This window comes from Seriola dumerili, unplaced genomic scaffold (assembly GCF_002260705.1).
Source record: "Seriola dumerili isolate Sdu_G_001 unplaced genomic scaffold, Sdu_1.0 BDQW01000478.1, whole genome shotgun sequence".
In the NCBI taxonomy this organism is placed as follows: Eukaryota; Metazoa; Chordata; class Actinopteri; order Carangiformes; family Carangidae; genus Seriola; species Seriola dumerili.
Genome location: NW_019174733.1, coordinates 4,951,478 through 4,971,651, shown reverse-complemented (window position 1 = coordinate 4,971,651; position 20,174 = coordinate 4,951,478). Strand labels below are relative to the sequence as shown.

The 20,174-nt window shown below is 40.4% G+C and overlaps 1 protein-coding gene across 1 annotated transcript in view; it reads right to left on the bottom strand.

Moving 5' to 3' along the window:
* Window positions 1–1,143: 1,143 nt before the first annotated feature.
* ccser2 (coiled-coil serine rich protein 2) overlaps window positions 1,144–20,174 on the bottom strand; it is a 35,736-nt gene continuing 16,705 nt past the window's right edge. The window contains exons 5-12 of the mRNA XM_022763684.1: window positions 19,881–19,989; window positions 19,571–19,751; window positions 17,643–17,708; window positions 17,390–17,512; window positions 13,397–13,543; window positions 5,988–6,072; window positions 4,322–4,361; window positions 1,144–1,204 (exon numbers count right to left, since the gene is read on the bottom strand). Of these exons, the coding sequence (XP_022619405.1) occupies window positions 1,144–1,204; window positions 4,322–4,361; window positions 5,988–6,072; window positions 13,397–13,543; window positions 17,390–17,512; window positions 17,643–17,708; window positions 19,571–19,751; window positions 19,881–19,989 (812 nt within the window). The remainder of the gene's footprint in view (window positions 1,205–4,321; window positions 4,362–5,987; window positions 6,073–13,396; window positions 13,544–17,389; window positions 17,513–17,642; window positions 17,709–19,570; window positions 19,752–19,880; window positions 19,990–20,174) is intronic.

Here is a 20,174-nt window from a genome sequence, read left to right as displayed (position 1 = left end):
CACCTCAGTGTTTAAAACCAAACGCACCTGTGTGTCAGGAGGGCACAGATGTGTAAGGACGAGTGAACTTAGACTTTAAATGTGGTAATAGCCAGCGGGTTTTACAAAACAAAACAAAAGTCTGACTTCTCTGAATGGAAATACTCTTTTTTTCTTGCATCAGCAGCATTCACGAGCATGTGCAAAGCTAGTTAAGTCAACATGTTTTGTCACTGTGGATTGTTGTGAAGATCATGATCCTGCTTCATATTATATTCCAATCAGTCAGTCAGTCAGTTAGAAATGATACTGTACAGCAGTCACTGACACAGGTAGTCCCTGAATGGTCCATATGGGTTAATGTACTCTGTGTATGTTCTTTCAACGCAAACTGTTTTTAAATAGGCTGGGGGGTTGGGGGGGGGGGGGTAATAAATATCAATGTCAGAGTCATTCCAGTTTTAGGTTTTGATGGGTGGAGTTAAGTTCCTCAGGGAATCTTTGGCTTGGGGAGACATGATCGACCCAAAGGGATAAGGATCTTGGCTGACCCGGGGTCTTTGAGCGTCCCCTGGTCAGGCTCCACCAGGCTGGACTTGGCGCACTGTGTATCCCTGCAAGGGTGTGATGCTCTGCATGGCTGAAGCAGTGAAGTGCGACGTAGACTCGGAGCCTGCACCTGGGGTCCAGCGTTAAAGCAGGGAAGGCCTCTAGACGGAGGGGGCAGCTGCTTGGTCCGGTTAGTCAGAGGCCCTAAGGAGGACCCCAGCTTCAGAGAGGCAAAGCCACCAGTGCCCCCTGGCTTGAGTGCAGGGAGAGAGATACGCTTTTGAAGGCGAGGAGGCTGCAGCATGCGAGGGCAAGACGAACCAGCAGATCTAGGAGTGAAAGAGTTCTGCAGCATCACGGCAGGGGCTCTCCACTCATGCTGTGCTGCAGACTGAGCTGCTGACGCTGGGCTGTCTCTAGCTTTAACCCCCTGTGGAGCCCCAGAGCCCAGGCAGTGCAGGTGGGTGCTGAGGAGATGACTCAGCTTGTCGGGGTCTGCTGGGCTGGACACATCTGCCATAAGGCCTTCAAGAGGACGGTCAGCATCTTTATGGGTTCCTTCATCTGATCTTCCCCTTGTCAGGTCACTGTGGCCCTCGGTGGGGGGAGTTTTTACTATTTTTCCCTGGTGGAGGTGCTCGTTGAGGCAAGGGTTGAAAGGCTGTAGTATTTGAGGCTGCAGAAAAAAAGAAAGATATTTCAATAATATACAAAAACTGCTATAAAAGAGTCACGGAGAAGTCAGTGCATAATGAGGTAAGACTCAGTTGTTTTATCATGTCCCAGAAATGGCTGGTTTTAAAAAATGTCCCATTTTTTGGTATCTTTGATCCCCATGGAATCCAGGCTTTTGAATATTTTGAAACTGCAAAGGAACTACTGAATCAAAAAGCAAACTGAAAATTTTGACTTGTTTATTAACACTTTAATATCACGGCCTATTTCCACAGCCAGTTGCTGAACTGTTCCTGGAGTGGGAGAGGCAAAGTCACAGAGGAAGCCCTGATTCAGCACTTAAAAACAAGCAGAGGAGAATAACCTTGCCATGCAGAGTGCCTGGAATCCACTGAAGTCTTTGATTCATTTTGTGATCGGCTTCAAAACAATCACACTGGGCTAAGATGCCTGCTGTCTCTGCAAGAACGTGCTGAGCCGTTAACCACATGAAATTTAGACCAACCATGGTGTTGTCCTACACTAGGGGACATTCAGGGTACTGTATGCACGTAAATTCATTAGCACCCGTACAATCTAATGTAAGCCTTTTAACAGCCCTGCAACAATTACTTTCTTAGTGATACTTATTATGTTCCATATTTGTTGTGAGAGTGACCCCTGTGACACAGACTCAACAAAAACTCATTAGACTTAGCATTTGTTTCAACACTCCTGTATTAAATTGGTTTAGACTGTACAACTGTTCATGATATATCTACACCACTCCACTTTAAAAAAAGAAATGTAGATCATTTTCATTTTACAGGAGGAACCACTATATTCCCAGAGGATGTATTGTACCATAAGATAACTTTAACCTTTTTACAACAACCATTCTTGACCACATTTCCAGATAAGCAGCCATGAGCACTTATTGGTCAATCCAACCACCAGTAAGAACAGAGTTGCTCAGATCAGGAAAGAAGCTAATATTGAACTTCATATGAATATCTTATAATATCATATGAGTCAATTTTCTTAATGTGTATTGACCTCAACATCTCTAAAAAATATCTTATATCTTCTGTTAGCCTATATTGTTTGAGACTTGTTCTGAGGCAAACTGATGGCAACACTGTCAGTTTTTACCATCAGAATTTAGAGGACTGGCTTTCTCTATTCATGTTCTTTGAGCGGAACCCTTAAGAATCTAAGTCCACCTGGGATCATCTGAAGCTGCTAAAAAGCATGAACTTCATTTCATCAGAAACATAGACTCTCAGAGGATGTGAATACACAGTATAGCTGTGCAGGTCAGGCAGCTCTGCCTGCTTCTACCATCGGTCATTTGTATTGCGAGTGGGAGTAGATGTCCGAGGCCACAGCTCCATCTCCTGGTCCCCTGCCACAATGCGTCCATTATCCTCTTATAAAACCCTCGTCCATCTCTCAGGCTCAGTTTCTTGTTACATGTTTTTCAAGATAGTAAATAATGATTTTAGATTTCAAAGTTTATAATTTGAAAACTCCTAAATAAAGAATGTTTTTGTTGCTTCTTACAATAGCTCTGATTAGTCTGCCAATCCAAGCATGAGCATGTTATTAAGTCTTTCATTTAGCTGTGTCATATGTCTCACTCTATCACTATCATGATTCAGTCTGAGAGAGAGCACTCCCCTCTGAATCCCACTGCTTGAAACAAAATACAAAAATTACAGTTTATGTCACCAAAGTTAATCATCAAAATGAATCATAAAAAAGCTGAATGGCATTATTAATATGATCTCATTTCCTGTTTTGTTCCCTTCTCATTCACAACACAACAGAACACACTGAGGCCTTGTAAATTTTCCAGTGCCGTTCATGGTAAAAATATAGACTGAAACATCCATTGTCATAAAAAAAAATTAAACATATGTGACACTTATTGCGAGGCTTGCAATGAATGCATAAATGTATAGCTGGCCCATTTGGAAGAAGCCAGTGACAGCGACGTGTAGCACATATATATTTATATATATATAAATATTTGCATCTACAGCTGTCTGCTACAGACACTAATAATTACCAGCAATCACTTTGAGCTCTTCACTGCACTGCCAAGACGTAAACATCTCAGCTCTGTAATGACGGCTATCATTTTAACAGAAAATCACCAGTCTAACAAAGAAATGTGCCAATTTGAGGCACGTTGGAGATGTCAGGGTCCACCATAGCCATCCTCAGCTGCAGCCTCTCTCACCATGAAAAATGGTATGTGATTAGAAAAGCAACATGCAGGAATATAAATAAGATGCTAATAACATGTAAATAATCCCCTTAATTCCTGAAGGAAGACAATGGGAGTTCAGCACATAAGCAGATGAGAGCGGCAATATGGTGGCACTTCATTTCAAAGCCATATTAGACTTCATACTATCATTTAATATAGGTGGTTGTGAGAATGGCAATTTGGATTGTGTTTGAAATCAAATGGCAGAAAGAATGTGACAGCAGAGGATGTGAAATTACTTGTCTTTGCTTGCTGTGCTTAAATGCCTTTGATATTGAAGTTAAAATGAAGGCGATCACACAGGACAGCAGTAATATGCATTCATATGCAATATCACAAGGTTATTCTTAAACGTTACTCCTTTCAATACACTTCATCCAAGTCTTTCAAGGTGGGGACTGTGAATTATAAAGCATCCGTTCAATCAATAAAATATAGTAAACCAAATCCACACAGAGAGATTTACCAATGCATGCATAACACTTGCAATATATGTAATTGGTTTTGGATGGGACAAATGAAAAAGACACCAATGTAAAACAGAGAATAACCTGAGCACCATAACAACATTTAACTATTTTCAAAATCCAACAAAGAATGGCAGGTAAATTAAATATGAAAAAGAAAGATCACAACTAAAACAGTATCTTTGTGAAACTCTCATTCTTTAAGAAGAGCAGAGCGAAGATCCACGAAGGAATACACAAATTAAAAACTGAAAACCCAATGCAGAGCATGCAAACACAGATGTAAAAGGGCATGCTTCTCTCTTCCCATGTGACACCAAACCGCAGCTCAGCGTGCAAGAGCTGGGGTCAGTGGGGGCAGCATGTTGACTTCATGTTAAAGAAAGGATTACTGTACCACGCTGTGTCAGTGAAGTACTGCACTAGGTGCTCCACTCCTTGCCATAGGCATTACATGTGGGGAGGCAAATGTAGAAGAAGAACATGGGAGATTCATTTTCAGGTTTTGTTTGAGTGACTGTGCACAGAGATGAGATGAAGAGAGAAACGGGTTAAAAGACAGGGATGGGAGGAGGTGGGTACAGACATGTAAAACATGGGGTTAAGAAATTTAAAAATCCAGAATTAATACGCAGCCCATGCCCAGGGAAAAGGTCACACATTAGTTCAACAAACAAACCAATTTAATACAAAATATAATTATCGCTGCCTCCATTCAATGAGACTCGTGTGAAGAGTCCAATTTCTTCTAAAATTTGAGAATGGGCAATTTCTATTTTTGAAGACCTTAATTGCCGGCAAGAGCTCTTTGCTAGTTTGTTTACAGCCGGAGCTCCCTATGGGGGGTCAGACCATTAGTGGTTTATCCAGTGAAACAAAACTACACTTGTTTTCCAACCCTCCATTGCTTCTCATCTTATATCTAAATATGACTGCATACCAACTATATTCTAGCATGCTAGTGTCATTACCTCTTACCTCCTACTCTTTTCCTCCCACTGTACAGATCTTCTTTTGATACTTTTGTGTTTGGCTTAATTAGACCAAACTATACTGGTAGGAGAAAATGCACGCTGACTGAATGCTGGGTCGTACTCACATACAGTATCTGTCAAAACAGTCTATAAACATGAGTGCACTTGATATTGAAATAACCTGAGATACAAAAAAAATAACACCTGTGCCACTTTTCACCTTCCTTCTTGATGCAAAGCGAATCCCCACCGGGATAGCTCAAAAGAACACAGCGTGGGTTTGCTTCTTTATTTTTGATCTTCACTCTCTCACATATGTGCATTTTCTGAAGTCTCTTTACTGTTTGTCATGCTCTTTATCTGGCTCCTCTACTTGCCACCTCATCAGCACTACATAATACAAAAGCTTTGTTGTGGGATTCACTGAGATAGGTGAGGTTGTTCTCACTGAACTGTCATGTTTCTGCAATCCCATCTTCTTCTCAATGACATCAAACTGTTTTAGTTGATTGAGAAATGTTGCAAAATGAATTTTTAAAGCCAAAGCAAAGATTATGTTATGGTCATGTGTACTATTTGTTCAAGAACAGAAGACACATCCTCTGATAGGAGGACAATAATATTCCTTATTTCCATTATATATTTCCACTATTACCACTGGAGGATATATGATTTTTAAATTAATGTCTGAGGGAAGTTTGAGGAAGTCACCAAACTTAGCTGCTTCTGTCTGAAAACAGCTAATAAAGGGGAACTGAAATTTTTATGGGGAGCGCAGGAAAAATACACCAGAAAATTAATTCTTAATGGACAAGAAGTCAGACTGCTTTTAGTAAAACAAACAAGAAAAACTACTTTGCATGTTATTAATCTTGTTCCAAATTAATCTGAAAGTAAACATACAGCACAAACGGTCCTGTAATTGTGCAGTGAAAAAACACTGCTGCGAACTGGAACAAAGAGATCTCAGTGGTTTAGAGGGGTTTAATTGGAGATACAGTCAAACTTTTTCAGGCTATTTACAGACCCCTGGATATGTTGTGTTATGAAAAGATGGAGATGAGGCAGCAAAGGATGTTAGTGACTCACTCTGTCTGCGCTGGGGCATGCTGGTACGGGTCAAGCCCTGGTGCTGTGCCTGCCACGGGGACAGCAGCGGGGTGGGCAGCACACCCTATGCAGAGAAAAACACAAAGGACAAAAGGCATGACGTACCAGAACACACACACACACACACACACACACACACACACACACACACACACACACACACACACACACACACACACACGCAAGCTCACATGGTAAAAACACGCTCACAAGCATGAACACAGTGTTAATGAGTATGGATATGCCAATTAACGCAGCACGCGAAAGCGTACATAGGGAAACATGCACACGCACACTGATGCACAGAGACTGTTACACCATGTCAGTGTTAAAAGTGTCATTCCTTCAGGTCTGTTGCAAAGATCTGGACACAGACTTCAAACTACAAATGTACTGAGAGAGGTTAAAATAGCATGGTACCTAGAAATGTTCAACACAAACACACCCGCCCACAAAAAAGACACTTATAAGTTTTCCACCAGTAACTGTATGAGACTGTTATTGGGGAATTGTTCAGTATCCAAATATGAACATGAAGCAAAACACTGCTTTCCATACCTTCTGCCATTATAATGAGTATATTTGCTAATTTAGAGTTTCTAAAACCCAGGAGATTATTTTCTCACTTTGTTTGGCACAATATTAAAGTATACTCATTATCCTATAAAACATCTGCTACCTGGAGACTTCCAATCGCCTTTATGTTGTTTCTCCCTAGGCCACTGTGGAAACCGTTTTTCCCTCTACTGTGTAATTGTTATACTTTTTTTTACATAAATCAAATCCATTAGCACCTTCCCGAGTGGCTGGCCTACACTCTATTGTAGAGCACTCCATCATAGGCATGGCCAAAAACAAATTGATACCAGAAAGTTAAAATACCAAAATACTACCAAACAACTTTTCCACCCATCTCTGTGAAAGCTGACAGGATTTTATATGCTGGGAGAGGAAGTGGTTTTTGGGGGGGGTTCACCATCACTGGTTGTGAATTTGATGTACATCTAATATGCGGTCTGAGGTCTTAGGTTACACAGTAAGACGAGGATGATAAATCTGCGGTTACAGTATAAGTAATTACAGAAAGTGTAAAATCCGTCGTAGGGTAATTTCAGCGTTTAACTGAAGCACAATCTGACTGATGGCTCTGTTTGTGTGACTCATTGTGACTACTAACAAAACAGAGCATTTCTGTGTGAACACTTTGTTTAACCAGCATCTGTGATTGTGCACACAAACATCTATCTTCAGGTTAAGCAATACAAAGATCCCTGGCCCTGATTGGGAGAGTCAAAGTAAAGGAGCAGCAGGGCCATCAAGTGAAGCAGACAGACAGACTAAAACCTACTGAAATGCTACTTCTTTCTTCAGACGCGGTGAGGGCCGCCTCTCAAATTCAACTCTAATAGAGAAAAGAGAGGCACTGAATCTGTCAGGGGGAAGAAGAAACAGAGAGACATAAAAGACAAAAAGGGGAAGGTATCAACTTCCCAGCAGGTCCAGCCCAGGCTGTTTTAGAGCCCTCCTAGTGCGACTGCTTGAGGAGAGAGGAATGAGTTCCACTGATCTGCTCTCGTCCATGTCCTTCCTTGAACACCAACAACTGTTTCAGCAGGAGGTCTCAGCAGAAGCCTCCCGTTGAGGCTTCATTTGCAGAGAGGAAAACCTTCGGCAATGAGAACAAGTGGGCGTGTTGGAGGGCTCTTGAATTATCCTGACAGTGTCTGGCAGCTTTATTAGACCTCCGCAGCAGCTTAGCCTGTCAATTTTTTACAGTTCTTCCATTGCTGTAAAGGCTCTCCAATGAAGGGCTAACAGAGCTTCACAAGGGCAGGGAGACAGAAATTGGGAACATATAAAAGTTTTTTCATATTCCATCAATTTAATCAAAACTTCTTTTATTATTCGCCCACCAGCACAGAGACCTTGGGTTCAATACCTGGTAGTGGTAGTTCCTGCTTGGTTTTCTCAACAAACAAAACTGTTCAGGAGTGAAAAGCAAATGAGTGTTCTCTTCTTTGTTGCTGCACTCACAACTCTTTCTGATTGGTCAGGCCTGTACAGCAAGGATACCTTAAACCAGTTAGAGTTTGCAGTGAGAATAAATAAGATATATATGTATGTATGTTCAACTTCTTAACAAGCGGAATCCAGTTAAATCTATGATCAAACTTCACATTTATGTAAAAGCACAAAGCCACAAGATTTTATCAGTGTAAAGCAATTTAAGAACCCAATGTGACTGTGACAGTAGTTGTCTTTGTATTTATAATAAAAGAGCATTCGGGAGAGGACTGTGATTTTTTTTTTTTTTAAAGAGAGATAATAACCCTACATTAGCATGTTTGTGCCAGTTTACAGTACTTTTTGAGTACCTTTTTGACTGTATTACTCCATAGAGTTGCAATTCAGAAGAGACCAGGATCATGCGTGTTACCAAAAGCGTTATTTATTTATTTATTTATTTATTTTGGTTTGTATTTTTTAGGGCTTAAAGACTTGCATGTGGCAAAAGAGCTTGGTGGTGGTGAAACTCAACATCAAATGACAACAGTATTTAGAAGAAAGCATGATGCTGTGTCCCTGAAACGGCCTCTCTCTGCTTCAATCCCCTAATCTGCCACACAGAGCTGCTTTAGGTTGCCTGCAGCTAATACCTCAGGTCAGGCCACAATGTCTTACTTCACTGTGTTTGGCAAATTAAATCCTCACCTGTCCAAGATGACTCAGCTGTGTGAGTGTGTGTTAATGAGTGTGTGCGTTTGTAAGTAGGTGTGTGTGTGCATTTGTGATGGCGTGCCTGTGATGCAAGGGGGCAGACAGCAGGGGATGTGGGTGGAGAAGCAATGTCAGGATCTGAGAGGATCTGTTCAATCCTCCTGCCTCTCTCTCCCCTATCCTCCCCTCTCTCTCTCTTCTTCTCTCTCTCTCTCTGTGAGAGCAAATTGATCTAATCACAAGTGAGGTAAAAAGCAGAGAGGTAATGTCAAAGAAAGAAAGACAAAGATACAGGGAAACAAAAGCATCGCTGAAGCAAGCAAGAAAGAAAAAAGTAGTGACAGAGCAGGGGTGATAAAAAAGACATAAAGGGATGTGCAAGAAGACAAGAAGAGACGAAGAAGAGGATGTTTAAAAGGCAAAGAGGGAGTGGGAGGGTAGCTGTAATTATCCTCTCTGTCTGCCACTGATGAAACACTGCCTATTGTGTTGCCATTGTTTCACTGCTGCTGCTCATCTGCATGTTTGTTTATCTGGGTTATTAACAAGGTCGGCTCCCCAGTCCTCAGTCTGCTGAACTCATTGTTCAGTCACACTGAGTGTGCCCCGCACACAAATACCAGAGATACATGTGGCACATCCCACACACACACACACACACACACACACACACACACACACACACACACACACACACACACACACAAGAAACACAAACAGATACACACAAACACAAGGCTGCATATTTTTCTATTGTGCTATGTCTGAAATTACTAAATCGTATTGCTCATATTTTATTTGCTGTGAGCGGCGGAGGAAGTACAAAAAACATTTCTGCTGCTGTGATTGCTCCGGGGAGCTTTTCAAGAAGATTATTTTTCTACAAGTGACATTTAGGTAGTTTCTTATGTCACACTACATGTACGTCTTGCTGCGACAAGTGTGTCCAATATTTGTCTGCACCTTGCACATTGACAGTCATATACTCAAACCATATTATGAGACTTTTCTTTTTTCCTGAGTACGCTTTTTGGACTCAAAATCGGATTGTAAGCAGATTAAAAAGGGAAGCTGCGGGAGCTGGTGTCCAAAGCAGTTGGTTGGGATATGTTGCCAAGGCTTTCCTACAGACTGTGAAGAAGCTAGGAGACAAGAACATCCCTGCTCTCCACAAACAGTGAAATTGATTAAAGCAGCTTACAAAGCAAAAGAGAATACATCAGATGCCTGAAGATGCTACATGTATAATGATCTATACACCAAAAAGTAAATGTTCTTAAATATCCATATCAGAAGGTCATAAGCCATGAGCTTATTCTTTTGTTAAACTCTTCAGTTTAAAGCACAGTGAGGTGGCAAGTTGTTGGCAGGGCTCGACTCTAGTTCTTCCAGCACCGGGCTGTACATTTTACCCTCTGGGCTACTGATAAGGCAACTTGATATCAGCATTAAAGCTATAAAAAGATTACAGCTTATGGCCTTTGACATCAGTATTATTCGACACTGATCCTTCCAGCTTGGCTTAGTGCTCAAAAATACTATCAGAGGGAAAGAGCTACTCAACTGCTGTGATACAGCGGCACAGTAATTGTCAGAAGAGAGGAAAATCAACAGAAGAGAGCAAGAAGTAAAAAACAATGAAGATGACATCACTTTATGCATTTGTGTGTGTGTGTGTGTGTGTGTGTGTGTGTGTGTGTGTGTGTGTGTGTGTGTGTGTGTTGGAGGGTTACTACTGAAAAGTGAAATAATTTAGATAAGAGGAGTAGGACGCAATGAAAGTGTGATACTAGTGTAAGAAATGGCAAGGGTTACTGTTGTCAGAGAGGCAAAGTAAAAAGAGAAAACACTTTGAAAGATTGTGTAAAAAACATGACAGATAGAAGTGAAGCATTGTGTGAGGAACAATGTGAACCCAAGCTAGTTGAAGGTGCTAAAACTGTCAGTGTGATACCAAGAGCTTGGATGCCATCTAAAAGCAAGAAAGATGGAGAAAGAAACGTCCGTTTCTCTGTTATTTGTTTACTCTGTGCTCTCTTTTCCTGTTATCTTGTCAAAAAAAAAAAAAAAAAAAAAAAAAAAAAAAAACACAACACAAAACTCACAGGTAACATTTTAGAGGAACTGCATGCTCCAAAAAGTTAAATGTCACTAACATAATGTGTTTGTCCCCACAATGCTGCAAAACACAGTGCAGGAAATAGTTTCCACTGCAGTGATGAAATAGCAATGTAGATTAAAAGGAAGAGGAAAGGGAGCACGGCAAATAAAGAAATGTCTAAAAACAGGAGTATACTGAAGAATAAGAAACAAGACTAGATAAAACATAGTATATGGCTGGACCGCAGACCGCTGGAAAGAACTGACGTCATTGCATCATATTTGCATTCTGCCTAGTGTCAGCCGTGTAATATCTGAAATACACAAACTTTAATTATTCCAGGTGTAAGTAGGATTTATAGTTTAAATAAGATTAATAAAATGTGGTGTTAAAATCGTGCCTGGAAGCAAAAGAAATAATATTCACCTGTTTGAACAGCCATAAACTATTAGGGCACCGGAATCTAAATATACAGATGTTCTTCGGAGGAAATTCCTTGAGGAAAGATTCAGCTCTTTTCTTCCTTTGTGAGTTTTGGCAGCACCTTTCCTGGTGCGCTGTGCTGTTTACGATATAGCGCCACCACATTGACATAATGTCAAAATTGCAGTTACAAGTGACAGAAATGCACAGAGTGCAGCGTTTATTAGACAATAGTATTTTCCGTGAAGACACCCATCAGAATTTGTTGAGACCTAGAGGCAGCATAACATTATGCCATGTTCAAGAGAAAGTCAGAAGCGACGGAATTTCATATTTTGTTTCTCACACAGCGCAGAGCCTCCGTCTGGGTCACAAACTGTTGCTCCGCAACCTCTGCCACTCACTGAACAGAGTAGACGCAGAGAGAAAGTCTTTAGATTTGTCAACAGTTGCTTTTTTGAAAAAACAAACAAAAAAAAGTTGCTCAAGCGTTTAGAAAAGTCGGTTAATCTGGCGACAAATGCACTAAATTGGCAACACTGCTTGTTTGCACAAAATCATTTTTGAAAGAGCAACGACCAACGTGGAAACTCCAACCCTCAGCCAGCTGACCAATCGTGAAACTTGATCACTCCACTGCTCTGTTTTGTGTTTTAGTGTGTTATTATACACTAGATACTCCATGTCACAGACAGATGTTCCCGACATGGAGATGATTCCCACCGAGAACAGCGAGCTCCGGTTTGATAGTTGCCATAGCAACTGTTAAACCATATGCTTTTGTGTTAAGCAGGGATCTACTGTAGTTATTGAGCTTGCTTGTTTTGTCCTTTATTTTTCCCTCTCTAGCCTGTAGCCTAGTTTTTACAGAATACTTCCGACAGTGTTCAGCAGCCTACTGCTGGGCCTCAATTCTATTATTTATTATTACCAATAAAGAGATACAAAAACACATCTTTTTGGTATCTTTTTTTTTCTTTATTCTAATCTTTTCTCGATGTAATCTCCTTATACTGTTTATTTCTGCCTTTTTGTGCGGGAGCGTGTGTGTGTGTCACCCTTTTAGCTAAAAGCAGGTCAATTAGGGGAGTGTTTACTAGGCACCCTGCCTGTGGCACTCCTGCTATTGAATCAATACTTGGCTGCCACACAGCGTGCTATTGTGGCATGATACACACTGAACACCTATCCATCAATCTTCCACCTTTCTCTCTCTCCGTCTGCTTCTTTCCACCCATGAATATTTCTCTCTTTTCCTCCCACCCTGCCCTACTCTACTGTACATTTTCTCTTCCTCCATCACATACATTAACACCAGCCTCGCAGATCCCTGTTCAGTGTAAGAGCTGGGTTTTAAGTGTGTGAGACAGGGAGACAAGCCCACTGACAAGCTAATAAACTGTATTCTATAGAGATGGCAGGGTGTAGTCATCTAACATTTCAGACATGGCTGGCCAGAGAGAGAGGCAGCAGATAGCTTATTACACAATAACAGAATATTGTATCATTTATTTTATCTTTAACCTGGGCTGCTTTTCCTGTTTCCCCTATCATGCTGGTTAAAAGCTTGTCACTCTGTAAAACAGTCAAATCCAATCAAGGGAAACACAAAAAGGCAAAAACAAAAGGTTCTGAATGTGTGCCCCTCTCAATACAACACCCATAGTGAAATCAGACCAACCTGGATTCCACTTTTAAATCATAATCATGAAACAAAAAAAACACCCACATGGTTGTCAAAGATCATAAAAATTTTAAATGATCAGTTACAAACTCTTGAACAAAAGATGAGCAATATCTTCTGCATTTGGCTGATTTATATTCATAAACTGTTGGCATTTAAGTTTAACATTTCCATGCAGAGGCAAGGGAATATCGTATCTTCTTTCTCCTATTCAGCAACATACTGCACATGTGCTGGTCACCAGTGCATCCTGACGTGAATGTTAAGCTGTGATGTGCACTACTGCACCAGGCAAGCGCTGATATACAGTAAGATCATGATCATTGCTGAAATAAGGTGAAACCCACACATTTTATGCTTGACCATTTTCAGATTTTAAAAATCCTGCTCTGCAATACAAAGGCTGAAAGAGTGCACTTCTTACGGGATGCTGTTATCGGTGCAACGAATGTTTGGACTCACAGCGTGGCTGGGTGGTCTCCAGTATGTCTGGGTGGCCTTGTCATAGTGATGCTGCATCCGTCTGTCCATCTGTCTGTCACTCTGACGTAGTGAAGAGAGAGACCTCTGGTGGTGGCACTGACACCTGACCTGACGTCCTTGAGCAGGCTGCGGGGGCAAGAATAAATGAATCAATGAAAGAATTCACAATAACACAATAACAGAGTGTTGTACCTTTTATTTTATATTTAACCTGGGCTGCTTCTTTTTCCTCTTCCCCTGTCATGCTAGTTAATAGCTTGTCACTCTGTAGAGCAGTCAAATCCAATGAAAACACAGCAACGGAAACAAAAAAAAAATTCCCCTCTCAATACACCAACCACAGTGCAATTAGACCTTTGATTCAACTTTTAAATCACAAGTGGCTTAGTTATTTACAATAGGAACAGACAAAATCATGAAATTTGTAATTCAAGTAAGATCTGTGAGAATTCTTTGTTGGGTTTAATATCTCGCATTTACCAGTTGTCAACGTGTAGAACTGAAGCAGTAAAGACAGCAGGGAAAGCACCCACATGGTTGTCATAGGGAATAAAAACTTAAAAATATCATTTATAGTCACTTTAACAAAAATAATTAAATAAACGAATAAAACTGGTGGCATTTCAAATTTAATTAATCTTTTCAAGCAGGAGTGATGTAATATCATCTATGATTCAAATGTGGAGGAAAACTGTGAGACAGCAGACTATCACAGCTTTGATTAGAACTGACAGGCATGATTGCCAAATCAGAGAAAATCAAGCCCAGGTTGTAAATGGCTGGAATTACCTTTATGTGATAATTGAAAAATCCTGCAGTAAATTGGACTTACTGACTTTTACTTTACACACATCTTCACTCAATATAACCTCATTTTTCATCAGTTTAAATGTTTCCTTACCGACCACTTTGACTCACTCGTCTTTTTTAAACTCAAACTTAATCCAAAAGTGAAAAAGAATATCAGAGCAACTAATGACGTGCACTAAATCATTCTGTAAGCTTTAATACTATATGTCACTTTGTCTCTCTTATATGTGAATAAATAGCAGCGCAACTTGTACTTGGCTGCAAAGACTATGGCAGAATCCAACAGAAATTGCTAGTTTTTGCCAGCCTTGGTGGAAACTTCAATGCTGCTCAAACAAGAAGAGTGTATAATCATGAGCAGTCTGCCTCAGCAGCGGTGCAAGCAGCATCCAAAACTTCATTCTGTCAAGTAGGACCGAGAAATCAACTTTCTATCTTTGATAGCTCAAGTTTTCTCTCTCCCATTATTTCATTTTCTCTCCCATTCTCTGCTCTCAGCCCTGCAATCTCACCCCCCCCCCCCCCCCCACACACACACACTGTATACTTTCTCCCAACCACAAACACAGCTCTTCTATTGTTTTCTCATTACTCGATTATGTTCAATTCAGTCAACTGTTCCCCCCTTCTGTCTCTCAGAGGTTCTCTGGAACACTTCACACTTCCTTGTTTACCTGAATCTTTACCAAAAGTAATATTATCTTCCTGAAAATCAATTTCAAGGACAGACAGCAAGTCCAGTAAATCTTTGCCTTTCGACTTCAAGATATCATATGACCCAGATAACAGGAAATCTTCACAGACCAATTTTGTTCTAACTGCTATTTTCTCACAACCAAAAACAATTCATGATCTAAGCCTTATGTGATAGTTTATTTGGCTTCATTGCTGTTCAACTGTACTGCAGGGACACCAGAGGCCATGAGAACACAAACAGAATACGATATCCAATATAACCTACCTTCGGGTGCCCACATAGAGCATCAACACAGAGTCAGCGGAGTAAATATCTCTGTCTCCCTTATCTTCTCTCTACTTCCCCCAACATCTTTACTCTTCCAGCCTCTACGCTCATTAATGTCAGGCACGGATCAGAAAATATGTTCTACCTTTTTCTTACTCTCTTTGCTTGTTGAAGGTGAGCGTGTAACAATATAGCACTGGACTAAGAAACCTACTGTGGGTGGGTGCTAATTCTAATTGGAGGGGTAGTATGCAGCAGGGAGGCTGGAGGACAGGCCTAGCTTTGACATCTTGGTATTTCTCCATACAGCGGGGATTTGAATAATGTCAGCCAGGCATACCAGGCGTGTTTGGCTAACAAGGGATCCTGCTCAAGAAATTGATGTATGTTGGAGTGAAGATGGAGCCAGTTAAAAGCGAACAGAATGAAGGTTATTGGTAGGCAATCGTAATTGTGCAAGCACACACACTAGAGTGCATGTTGGAGTCCAGCAACATACCCTTCAGGAACTGAACTCCCACCTACGATGAAGTGTACTACAGTTAGTCTTCACTGACCACTAGAAAGCTGAATGGTGGATGTAGACATATATCAGTTGTCTTCCCTACTGTTTTCATCAGTCCCTCACTTTCTTCAATGTGCCACAAAGCACAGGGTGATTATGCCCCTTCTTCATTCTACTCCTGCTTTCGCTTTGTAAAATCTGATAAACCTGGAATTGGTGTAAACAAAAGATAATGGAAGGAGGTAGTTGTGGCCAGACAACTATCTCAGATCTGTCACGGGAATTGGTGCCAAGGAGATGAACTACCAGAAGAGATGCTTCATGCTTGCTGCACCTGAGAGCTACATGAAAGCAATCAGCAAACATGAACACTGGAGCCATTACAGCCCTGTTTGTGAACGCTCAAAGGATACAAACCTAGATCCTGCAATACTCAACTGAAGATGAGCCTGTGTTGATATTCTACATGTTCCGCTGACATTCACAGTGTATGGGCCTTGATCCATTACTTGATGAGAGTTATCATAGTTACGACTATTTCCAGAGGTACTTCCTATGGAAAGTTTCTCAAAATGTATACATTTCCAACCTGTACTTTATATCATAAAGAGGATGTTGCTATTTGCTCTACCCTTGAGCTCATTGACAACAGCCCTTAAGAGCAAATTTGTGCTAAAAAGCACTTGTACTGTTGAAACAAAAAACAACAGACATCAACAGCAGAAATGACTCTCATACACACACAAGACTACATCAAAATCTAGTATGACTGGACCATGTAATGTCAATGAGCGAAATTTAGGATGTAGTTGAAAACTCTCTGCTGTAAACAACTGACATTATTATTGTCATATTACTATTATATACAGTATTATAATACAGCTGAATTTCAAATAAAGCTGTTCTCATTTACATGTTTTTCTGTTTATGTTGTCAGACAGCTGAACAATAATTTGAAATAGGGACTGAAACACAGCCCAGTAAGACTACATGTTAACTTCCAAGCCATTTCCAAGATACTGCTCCGCACTGCTAAAATCCTGATTTTATAACAGCATAAATTAAAGACAAAGACTGTGCTGTGATTCCAACATATTTACTTTCTCAGAGAGAAAATTACAAGTGACAGAATATCTTTTGTATCTGGTCTCTCACACAGCGCACAGCCTCCGTCTGGGTAACAAACTGCTGCTCCGCCTCTCTGTCACTCACTGAACAGAATGGACACAGAGAGAGGGCAGTACTGGCAACTCTTTTAACCAAGTTTTGTCCAAAAAGTTTCTAGATTTGTCGCTCTGTGCTTTTAAAAAAAAAAAAAGTCACCAAATCTAGCAACAAATGCACTAAGTTGGCAACACTGCAGGCTGTAAACAACCCTCTAACAGAAACTGCTAGCACCAATTTATTTTGAAAGAGTATTGGCCAATGGGGAAACTCCAAATCAGTCACATGGCATTTGACCAATGGTGGAACTATGACCATTCAACTCTATCACTCACTCAGTCACTCAGTAAGTCAGTCAAGTCATGGACATTCGCAATTATATATAAAAAAAAGATCAACTGTCTAGTGCAGGTTCCCAAACATAAGACAGGGCTACAATGTATTTCTAGAAACTGTATATCCCCTTTATTGTACACAATCCCCTTTTTCAGACTTTTCACTTGTATTACTCCTGTTCACACCAGCTCACCATTTGTTCCCGCTGATGTTGTTGTTGTAGCTGTTGACACTGCACTGTGAGCTGAGCAATGGTCTTGTCTCGACTCCTCAGCTCCTCTCTGAGCACCTGCACTTCCTTAATCAGCTCTTCCAACTGAAAGCACACACAAACATACAGTCTACTGTAGGGGTAGCAGACTACCTAAGATGGAAACTGGAGAAAAAAAATACAAATATATATATATACAGCATAGCCAATCAATCACCGCTGTAAAGTTACTTACTTGTGATGCAGTGGTATTGTCTTCAATCTCCTCAGGAGGATCTGCTGGAGAGTCTGTATCCTCAAGCTGGAAACAAACAAAACACACACACACACACACACACACACATACAGCAGTGGGCAAACACAGACAGAGAGTACACAGTGAGCTGGATCAATGACAATTGCCTTAGGCATGCCGCAAGAGCAATATTTCGCTGTGGTGGAATAATTTTGCTCTCTAGCATATATACTTTGTTGACCCTGAACTGTCAACCACCAATGTTAGATACCTGCGGCAGAGCTGCTGAGGAAATTTTTGAACCTTCAATACATTGATCTAGAACAAAAAATGTCCTAACTTTAAAGATACTTAAATAAGTCCTGTACGTGTGCCTTTTTTTCCTCAAAGCAGGTCAAGATTTCATCTTGAATATTCAAAGCAACACTCCAATTAAATTCTCTGATTACTTTTCCAATTAAAGTTTAATTAAGTATGATGAAATGAAGAAAATTTCATGGTTATACCAGGTTATGTCTTGCAATTATATATTTATTTATTTATTTACTTATTTTTTAGTTTTTACTGTTTTATTATAAAATCAATAAAATAGTCATTTTTAGGAAAATGACTATTTTATTAATTATCAGAGCATTGTTAAAAATTCTGTCAGTCATCTACTTGAGGGTCACTGCATTCTTCCTGCTCCTCATTCAGGTCACTTAGACTAATCCAGAATCAACAAGCACAAAACAGTTGTGCTGCATGTCTGACTGTTTGCACAATAAAGCAAAGATCAATTAGGATTCAGCAATGCTGAAGGCTCATTTTACAGTCACTGTCTTGAGTTCCACATCATAATAAAAAAAAAACACAATTAAGAACAGGGTTACTAATGAGCCAACAGAAATATTTTCCTTCTTCAGGCTATACAGCCAAAGCATCTGACTAATTGCACTGAACACAATGAACACAGATTAAGGAGACATTTGATTTAAACGCAAATGCAAATATCACTTTTTATGCTGAAGAGGGTAAATTGAGTCAAGTCATTCAAGATCATTTCTCCTTACAGAGTGTGCCGTGTGAAGTGCTTTTGTGCATATCTGCGATTGCCTAAATGGGGTTGTGTGATTTTAAGGAGGGTGGGTTTTTTGTGTGTTCATCTTTTATTTAAGTACACACTTCTAAGGCTGACATCTTTTATTTCTCTCTTCTCTTTCCCTGTTCCCTGTCGATTTCGCCTACTGACAGAGATGGATCTATTAAGTGGTCAGTTTCACACAAGCATGGATAAATACATGCAAACATGCAAGCACAAATTTCTGAATACTGTACACAGGAAGAGAAGAAGGCCCAGGGCATTTAATACAAAAACTGCTGTTAGACTGGTACAGTATATTAAAACCACAAGAAAGACTTCTTGACATAGTCTATCCAGTATCTATGTACTGGGCAACAACACTGTATGATGAAAAGATTTATTAAACCAATGTAATTAAACATTTAAAAGCTTTTAAATACTTAAAGTGCGACCATATTAAGAATTAAAACTAGCTTAGTTCAGCTTTGTCAGAAAATATTTATCATTGTACTTAGCCGTCTCCTGTTTCAGAATAAAATTCAAACCATGTGGCCTAATTATACTACCAAAATAAAAGCTGGATTGGTGACATGATCTACATATAATTTGAGTGTGACATATTGAAAGGGTGATGCAATAGCATTATAAGGATGACAAACATGTCATGTTTTCTGCCACTGGGTGGTGCATACTAACACATGTGCATTTGTGTGCATGTATCTATCAACAATATGAACTGAATGTGTTGCTGTCTTCTAGTACTGTATGTGGATATGAACTGTATGTGTAAGTGTGTGCATATTTTGGTATGTGCAAGCGTACACGTTTGTGTTTATGCATGTCTTTTTGCAGATGTGGGACAAACCTTCAGTAATGTTTTGAGCCTGAGCAGCTGGTTCTTGAGCGAGCTACAATCTTGAGTCATGTGCTCGAGCGTGAGTTCATCCAGCATTGCCATGTAGCCACGCTGCCTGCCTTCAGAGGGGGCGGGCCGTGAGGAGACCCTTGAAGATTTGAGTCCATCATAGTGCTGGAAGACATGAGCCCTGAGAAAAAGACAAACAGCCAGAGAGCGAGACCATCACATATCAAACTGAATGATGCTGCATTTGTAGTGTTTTTACTTTTTTCATTTCTACATGGCAACATTTTGTATTCTTTCTAGCCAAACCAACCTGCCATCATTGTGGAAGTGATCTGGTGCACTCCAGCGGTGCTGTTTACGCCGCTGCCCCTGCCGACCGACTCTGTCTGAGCGCTCAATGTGGGACATCCTGTCAACGTCTATATAGGAAGAATTTAGAGCAGAGTCAGCCAGAGTAAAAGAAACTGAAGTTCCAGTGTTGCTGATGACTTCAAACGCAGTAAAGCATCTAAAGTAGGCTTGTTGAAGTGAAACTAGTACATGTTTGTGGGTGAAGACGAGCAGTATGATGCAATGGTTGGAATTTGTTTTTCTCTCTGTTGTT